This window comes from Anarrhichthys ocellatus, unplaced genomic scaffold (assembly GCF_004355925.1).
Source record: "Anarrhichthys ocellatus isolate YVR2014 unplaced genomic scaffold, GSC_Weel_1.0 scaffold29, whole genome shotgun sequence".
Lineage (NCBI taxonomy): Eukaryota > Metazoa > Chordata > Actinopteri > Perciformes > Anarhichadidae > Anarrhichthys > Anarrhichthys ocellatus.
In genome coordinates this window covers 914,716-923,160 of record NW_022280059.1, presented here as the reverse complement: position 1 = coordinate 923,160, position 8,445 = coordinate 914,716, and the positions used below count along the sequence as shown (strand labels likewise).

At 44.3% G+C, this 8,445-nt stretch overlaps 1 protein-coding gene across 6 annotated transcripts in view; it reads left to right on the top strand.

Annotated features, from left to right (window-relative positions):
- The window catches only part of sptbn4b (spectrin, beta, non-erythrocytic 4b), an 81,711-nt gene that overhangs the window by 37,223 nt on the left and 36,043 nt on the right, over nt 1–8,445 (top strand). For 4 of the 6 annotated variants that reach the window (XM_031863550.1, XM_031863548.1, XM_031863551.1 and 1 more), the window contains exons 24-25: nt 463–553; nt 6,158–6,304. In XM_031863550.1, coding sequence (XP_031719410.1) covers nt 463–553; nt 6,158–6,304 — 238 coding nt within the window. The other 2 variants (XM_031863554.1, XM_031863553.1) reach the window with 2 other exon arrangements.

Below are 8,445 nucleotides of genomic sequence, written 5' to 3'. Positions count from 1 at the left end.
TGTGTGTGTGTGTGTGTGTGTGTGTGTGTGTGTGTGTGTGTGTGTGTCCAACAATAGCAACGTAAGGAACCATATGGTTTTTAGATTTAATTTACATGAATTATCTGGTTGGACATTAATTTTTCTCCCATGGGGACAAATAAATGAGCACAGTGCAAGGTACTTATATTAAAGTGTTACATTCTGTTTCTGTAGTAAACCATTTCACGATTATTACGTTAATTAAGGTGCTTTTTCTTTCATTCAAATGATAACTGCTCTTGTTTGCTGTTTGCTACAAATACAATTATTATTCCTCCATCATTGTTTGTTGGGAATTTTAGTCAGATGACGGTCAGACAATGAGTTTGGATTGTCAAAAGATAAACAAAGATAGATACACTCATGCCTATGTTATAGTTCTGTCCACTTTTAGTTATTTATTATACTTGAAACTGAACTTCCCGTCCCTCACTGCTTCAGGGGGAACCATAACAGAGAGCTGGCCCAGCAGTGGCTGGAGAAACTCAACGACCAGTGGGAACTTCAGAGGTTTCTTCAGGACTGTCATGAGGTAGGAGGCCAATAGACTGGTTGTACTGGTTGAAGTCACTGGCGAGGAATTGTATTAAATTGGTTTGAGAGTATTTTCACAGGGGATAAAAAATGAAAACCATCTCTTTGTTCCTTTTTGTCACGATAGCCAACTTCACATTTTGGCAGCCTCTAGTGGCAGCACGAGAAATCTCTATTTCAAAAGTTTTGATCACTTTTACCAATGTTTAAGATTTCTTGGCAATTACCGTGAATGAATGTGTGAATATAAGCCAAATATATGGGTTTGAATTAACTGTCCCATGTTTTTAAGTGGAAATGTAAACAATACGATTTTACCATTTTGTCATTCATCACCAGGGTGATTTCTTAATGTTGTGATTCAAGAATAAAGTCAAAATGTCAAGAATAAAATGGACATTTCAGTATATGTGCAAACACTAGGTGTTTGATTTATTCTCAAACGTTTGACATTCTCGACATTTCAGCTTTATTTTTGAATGGTGTTTTGAGTTTATTCTTAACATTTTGTCTTTGTTCTCAACATTTTGACTTTATTTGGAAATGGCATTTTGACTTTATTCTAAAAATTTCAACTTTATGCTCACAATTTCCACTTCATTCTCCAATGGTGTCTCCGTTTATTCTCAGCATTTCGTCTTTATTCTTGACATTTAAAAACGAATTTATTCTCAAAATGCTAAATAAAATACAAAATCTTCACAAAATTGAAATATTTTGTTCCGTATGCCTGGTCCTAATGCTCTTCCATACCAGTTGTAAAAAGTTCCAACCAGCTTGTATATAGTTTGCAATGTAAACACTTAATTTATTTACTAGTCTTTCAGCAGTTTGTCGTAAAATGATGGTCTGGATCGGTAAATCTGATAATGAGCATTTATACAGTGTAGCAATATAAAGTAAAACCTCTTTTCACTCAGAGCTACACTTTGACAGCAGAACCACATACAAACTACTTCACTGACATGCAAAACCATGTCAGCACACAGTATGTTTAGCATCACATATTTAATCCTGATTCCTTGTTGGAATCTTTCTTTGATGTGGTCCTCACACATCATGCGTGTCCTGCAGTATCTTGCTCTCTCACCCTGCGGAGTCACGGGCTTCTTTCTGAGCCAAAACCTTGTTTAGTTTCAGCAACTTTCTCTCTTTGGCTCTGCTGAATAATTCAGCTGCACATTTCCTCATCACTAATTCAAAAGAGGAAGAGTGTATCCCACTGTGTGTACATACATGTACGTGTGTAGTTGTGTGTGTGTGTGTGTGTGTCAGCTATACATCTATTTGTCTGCTGGTGTGTGGTGTGCATGTCTATAGAAATACAGTATGCATGAGGAGACTTCCCCCGACCGTGTGGGGGCATGTGTGCCTGTCTGTGTGTGCGTGTGTGTGTGTGTGTGTGTGTGTGTGTGTGTGTGTGTGTGTGTGTGTGTGCGTGCGGCCGACTGTGTGCGAGTGACACTGCGTCAGTCTGTAGGTCTGTCTCAGCTGCCAGGGTGTGTTCTTGTGCTCAGTCCATGCTGCATCCTCATGTTTCCTGCCTCACGCCGCTGCTTTCCATTACTCGCAAACACGTTTACTCCGAGCCAGTACGATCGAATATTTTTGCTGTACACAAAACGGTCACGTCCGCAGTTTATGCTCTTTGGTCTTAGAGGTTGATTTCGCACATGAGCCTTGTGGTTCATTTGTACAAACTTGTGTCTTTTCAGTGGGTGTCAGAAAATCAAACTATTCCAGCAGTGATAGGTTGACCATGAGGGCAAGCAGTGCTGCAGGAAGTCATCAGCATTTCTGTTGCACTAACAAGGTTCATCTTATTTTGTGGTACAGACTTTAAGAGTCGAGCTACCCCAGAGTTACAGTAGTTGTAATACACTCTCTGCTCTTTTAGACATATTTCTTGGGTTTATTATGAATCATGTTATCGGGTCGTCTGTCCCGTCTGTCCTTCCGTCGGATCAAACGTCCACCTGGACCCACGGACGAACTGATCAGAATTTGGTGGTCAAAGGTCACCTCACAAAACACTTTTTTCTCCCATAACTGATGAATTCATATGCTAATCATGGCAGTTGATGACATTTTGGACAGATACGAATATAAACTGTAATTCGACTGGTTGGCAACCGTGAGGTGGTAATTCTAGTTATAAACGATGTATTCATGTTTGTATTTGGTTCAGTTATTTGCAGATGACACCACCAAGACATGTAAACATTCACACGTGTTCTCAATTATCTTGGTAGTTGGACATTTGTGTAACTAATCCCTTTTCAACTCGTCTCTCCCTCTTTATCTACAGTACACCTCCATAACTGAGTTCACCTCTTCAGTACCCTTTAGTCCTGAAGAGGTGAATCAGTTAGAGATCATACTGTAGCTTTCCACCTGGCTTCAACTCCAGGTCTGTTTCAGCAGGTGTATGCCCAAAGGCTGCATGGTTGAACACAGTGTGTCTCTATATAGTCGACCTAAGACATGCAAAAGTCCCTCGCTACGCATTCCCCCCTTGTGTTAGCTCTGTCTGCACTGTTGTTGCCGTAGTTTGCACCGTTAGCGCTGTTAACACCGCTGGCTGTGAGCAGCCAGCTCTCTGTCACCATGTTGAGAGTCGTTGAGAGGAAATCGAAATGCTCCCAATCTGTGATCTTGCACCATCAACATCTGTTTCTAAAATGTCTACCTACAGTATATGAGTGGAGTAGCATTTGTCCTGGAATCATTCGGTCACTTAATACAATGTCTTTCATCCTCAAAATCTGTGTGATGACGTGTTCTGTAAGCTGTGCTAGAGAAACACTAAACTAGATGTTTAGGACATGCAGGAGTACCTTGGAAAAGCCTCAAGTACGAATATTATATACTTAACTTCTACTTAACTTAACAGAAACCTTCTTGCTTTCCCCATATATTATGCTAATTTGTATTTATTTATTTATGCTATACAGCTTTATATTAGTAATCAGTGCATCTTGAAATCCTGTCTGTGTCACAATTATTCAAAACGCATTCAGAAAATGCTCTACTTTACTGCAAAATAATCCGAGTGGGTTTCTAGTAGTTCTGTAAGTAATTCTTCTTTTTTATTGACCCATCAAAGGTTAAGTCGATAAAATGTCAGACCTCCATCATTTTTTCCCAGAAGCCAGTGCAATGTCTTTAAATTATTTTCGTCCAACAGAATCCAAGACCGGTAGCTCAAATACACTAAGTAGGTGGAGTCTGATGACGTGATGATGAGGCCATCAATCCTCCTCTCTCCCTCCTCCCCCTCTTCTTTTCTGTCCCTTTCTTCCCCCTACAACGTCAGACAAACTTCTCCTTACCCCCCCCCCGCCTCATTCATCCTCATTAATTTTGTGCCCTTCCCAACACACTTCTTCTCTTCTCCTCCTCCTCTTCCCTCATTCAATTCATTTACAGTCTCAAGGGGTTCATAAGGCGGTGACCCTCCATGACCCCTGCGGTCATGGGACCTGTAGGTGTGTGTGTGAGAGCCCGTGTGTTAATGCACAATCAGGAGCACACACTCCTGTTTGCCTCTGTGTGTGTGTGTGTGTGTGTGTGTGTGTGCGTGTGTGTGTGTGTGTGTGTGTGTGTGTGTGTGTGTGTGTGTGTGTGTGTGTGTGTGTGTGAATGCGTGAGGCATCTTTAATCATGTTAGCCGGCGTGTCCTGACTCGTGCGTGATATAGCTCCAGGAAGAGGAAGACAAACAGAGGGGGTGTTGGACGGAAATCCAACCCCCTTGTCCTTTTAAAGAAAAGAGGAGCAGTCAATGTATCAAGCTACAAACACATCATTCAGGACGAATCCCTGCTCTGTCCAATCCTCTACTACTTGTCCGTCTCTTCCCACTATCGTCCCACCTTTTTTCTGTCTCCTTTCCTCTGTCCAACCCTCTTTACTGTCTCACTCTCTCTCTCTCTATCTCTCTCTCTCTCTCTCTCTCTCTCTTTTGGTTTTCTGTCTGCTTTACCACTGCAGCAGTTAGGCAAGCTGGAGACGGAGAGTAAGGCTGCCTGGGACTGCTGCAGAGAGGGGAAGAGAGGGATGGTAGAGGGGGTGGGGGGGGGGGGGGGGGGGGGGGGGGGGGGGGGGGGGGGGGGGGGGGTGCAGTGCGGGAGTTGGAAGGATAATACAAAAGCAGCTGTAGAGGAGTCGTGAGCTCGGCTGTTCGCAAAGACCGGGCGCGTTTCAGTCCCAAAAGCAAATCTCTTATTGTGGTTTTCAGTCTCTCTCCCTCCACACTCGTCCATCCTCCTGCTTTGACCCCCCCGCCGCCAACCTCCACCAGCCCAGCATCATTAGCCTTGATCGGTGAGCCCTGAGGCGCTGCCCATGCACTGGCTCGGTTGCCTGCCATTTTATTGTGTTGGGGGAGGATGATTTTTTTTTCTTCTTCTCTCCTCTCAGTTCTCCTCCTTCTTGCCCTCTCACTCGTCACCGGTCCGCCCCCTCCTCTCTCTCTCTCTCTCTCTCTCTCCTCGTTGAGCGTTCAGCGAATCGTCAACAACATAGGGAGGATAGAGAGAGGTAGAGAGGGAGAGAGAGAGAGGGAGGGAGAACGGGGGGGAGCGCAGCCTCAGTTTGAAGTCTCCAGTCTGTCTCCTCAGTCTCTAGTATTGTTGTTATTTACCCTCCCGCTTGGCAATTTCCTCTCCGCACACCTTTTCGCGCGGCCGTCTCGTGCTCAGCTCTCAAAAAGGCGTCTCTCTCTCTCTCTCTCTCTCTCTCTCTCTCTCTCTCTCTCTCTCTGTCTCTCTCTCTTCCTCTGTCTCTCTCCATCTGGCTCTGCGGGTGTCTTTGCATGTGTGTGGCGGCAGACCGGTGAGGATGCGGACGCCGACGGCTCCCTGCAGCCGCCACGATCCCGCTGGCTCGTTCGCGTTAAGCGCTCCACAGCTGGGTTAGGAGAGAGGGCCGGGGGTGCAGGTGTGAGGTCGCCGGTGACGGAGAGGCGAGGGCGCCGATGCTGACCTGAATATTTCGGGTGATTGGGTCAGCGCAGGCGTGAAGTGATCTCACCGTGCGTTTGTCCACATTTGACTCTCTGATGAACAGTAGATGTGTAGTAGTGTGTGTGTGTGTGTGGGAGGGGCTGTTTACTGTGCAGGTGTGTGTGGTTGCTTTGTGTACATGTGAATTCTTGCCGCCATGCTTGTTGGTACACGTGTGTCTGCCTACATGCGTCTGCTGGGCGTCATTAAATATTCACTCTGTGTGTTTGACCTTGTGTTTCCCGCTGCACGTGTCGCTGGTGTGTTTATTTAGAACACACTTGACCCTGTTTATCTTTAGCTTCTACAAGGTAAAGAAGCTAATGGAAATGTACATGTGCGTATTATGATAATGTAGTGTAAGTGTGTGTGTGTGTGTGTGTGTGTGTGTGTGTGTGTTATGCAACAGAGCATACAGTATGATCCTCTATGAAGCCGACACAATTTCAGCATGTTAGTGTGTGTGAGAGTGTTTTGGAGCATCAGAATCTTTTTAAAATAAGCACCAACAGTTATTTACAGTATGTATGCCCATCCAGTATTGACACCTCTCTCTCTCTCGCTCTCTTTTATTCTCTCCCTGCCTCCCTCGTCCAGCTGGGCGACTGGGTGTGTGAGAAGATGCTGATGGCGAAGGACAGCAGCCGAGACGAGACCCAGAAGCTTCATAAGAAATGGCTGAAGCACCAGGCCTTCATGGCCGAGTTGGCCCAGAACAAGGAATGGCTGGACAAAATTGAAAAGGTGAGTGCTGTTGGTTCCCCTGAACAGCGCGGATACAGTTTTGGTACTTTTTTCTTCTTCTTTTGCTTGAAAGTGGATTCTGTCGTTGAGTGAGTTTCATGCGCCTTGGCTGCTTGGAACAGGATACAATGTCTCTCTGCAATGTGGAATAATGTTTGTGTGTATTCTTTCATGTAGTATTTGTTTTGTTTTATTGATGATAAGCAGCGGAGGATTTCATGATCTGTGCTCTTCTCATAGTATGTTGCCTCTATTGCCTTTTTGTTGCTGCAGTATGTCTGTGTTTGGTGGACATTGTCAATATTTTCCATACTGTTCCCCTCGACAAAATGAGTTACTTTGGAGTTCTTTTGACCCATTGCAATTTGTGCATCGATAATGTGGCATATTTGTCATATATGTTGCTTTGAACAGTCACGTATCAAAGTGCTGGACACCAGGCCAGATGAAAAACAGACTGTAACCATCAAGTGTTTACATTATTTTGTCTTCCTTCATTAGGGCATGTAGACTCTGAGTCTAGCTAACTGTGCTAATTGTTAGCAGAGAAAGCAATGTTGATGAAGGAGTATGTTACCTGCAATTGCAGAGATGAATAGCAGCTGTCAAAAAGCAGTTTGGTCACAGACGTTTATCATTTATATTCAGCAAATGCACCATTTTAAAGAGACAAGTGACCTCCTATGTTTCCATCACTGCTGGTACTTTATCATCGAAGTTGCACAGCCTTTCATTAACTAATGTCAAATTCATTTTGAACTGTTTTACAAAAGTCCTAAGCTCTAAACTCACTCAATTAAAGCGTAACAAAGTCAGTGGCAAAGGCAGAAGGGGGCTTTAAATAGAGAGGGAGGGGCGTTGTAACCTTCACCAGCGCTCTGTGTCCCGATGAGATCTGTTTCATATTAGGGAGATTCATACGGCACGTCAGCCTCTTGTGTAAAGCTGCAGTTGAGGCGGACGTAATCGGGTTAGCTTCGTGTTTCCCCACAGCTGCACGCACGTCCAGGTTTGGCCGGTCTGGCTTTGGGCTGTTGGGTTCACACCTCCGGACTGACTGCTGTGACGTGAATGTAACTCGTCACTGATCTGTGATCCTGTTTTAAGCAAAGTCGCTCACGGTGTGGTCGGTGTGCGTGCCTCTGTGTTTGGGCTGTGAGAGGCGATAATTGAATGACATTTGCGCATGTTCTGATGCTGCAGATGACCTGAGATGTGATGTCGCTATCTGTGTTGTCGGTACATTTCTGCATCTCTCCTGTTTAATTGCTTGGCCTGAAATTTTCAGAGACCTTTTGCACCTCACTCGTCAAATGTAACGACCCCCAGAAAAAATACAGGTGCTCCGATCAGGAATTATGTGGCAGAGCGCAGGGTCTGTTTGAAGCCTTCTATTTGTCATGTAGCATTATTTTAATTTGTTTAACTATTTGTGAATGGATTGACAACTGTTTGTTTATTGGCAGGCAACATGTACAACATATTCCTCTCTCTCTCTTTCTCATAGAGACACAACTCCGCTGCAGCCATTTTAGCAGCACATAGAGAAATAGTCTTGCATGTTTTGCGTGTTTGTGATCAGGAATTGTGTGCGTACATCAGAACTCAATTTTAGGCACAAGGTAGAGGAAATAAGATAAAAGATTGTACAATTCCCACATGTTCAGTCTTTGTCCTGGCAGGGTTTACTCCCATATATGACCTCCTGACTTTTTTGACAGTTGCTGGTTAGCATTCAGCCGTATCTTGTCGGTACAAAACGAGATTTTTATGATCACCCTTTAGGGTATTCATAACTAGAAACTGAGTGGCTGCTGAGGAGGTTCTGATAGGACAGATGACGAGCCCATATGGGCTGTTGTTGACGATCAAGCCTGTGAATGCGTGATATAAACAAATCTTGACAGTGCATCTGTTCTGAAGAATGAATTCTAATTTCTGAACTGTATTTCGAGTGAAAAAACCTCAAACTGAAACCAGATTCATTGTCAAAAAGATTAGCACTGTTGCTCCTACGTGATACATGACATATTGCTGTAGTAGGTGTGTTTCAGTCAACAGAAGGCATCGTACTTTGCTACGGTGCACACAGTTGACTCGATCCTCTGCAGTCAGGGCAGGGCTGAAACTGAACTCCCGTG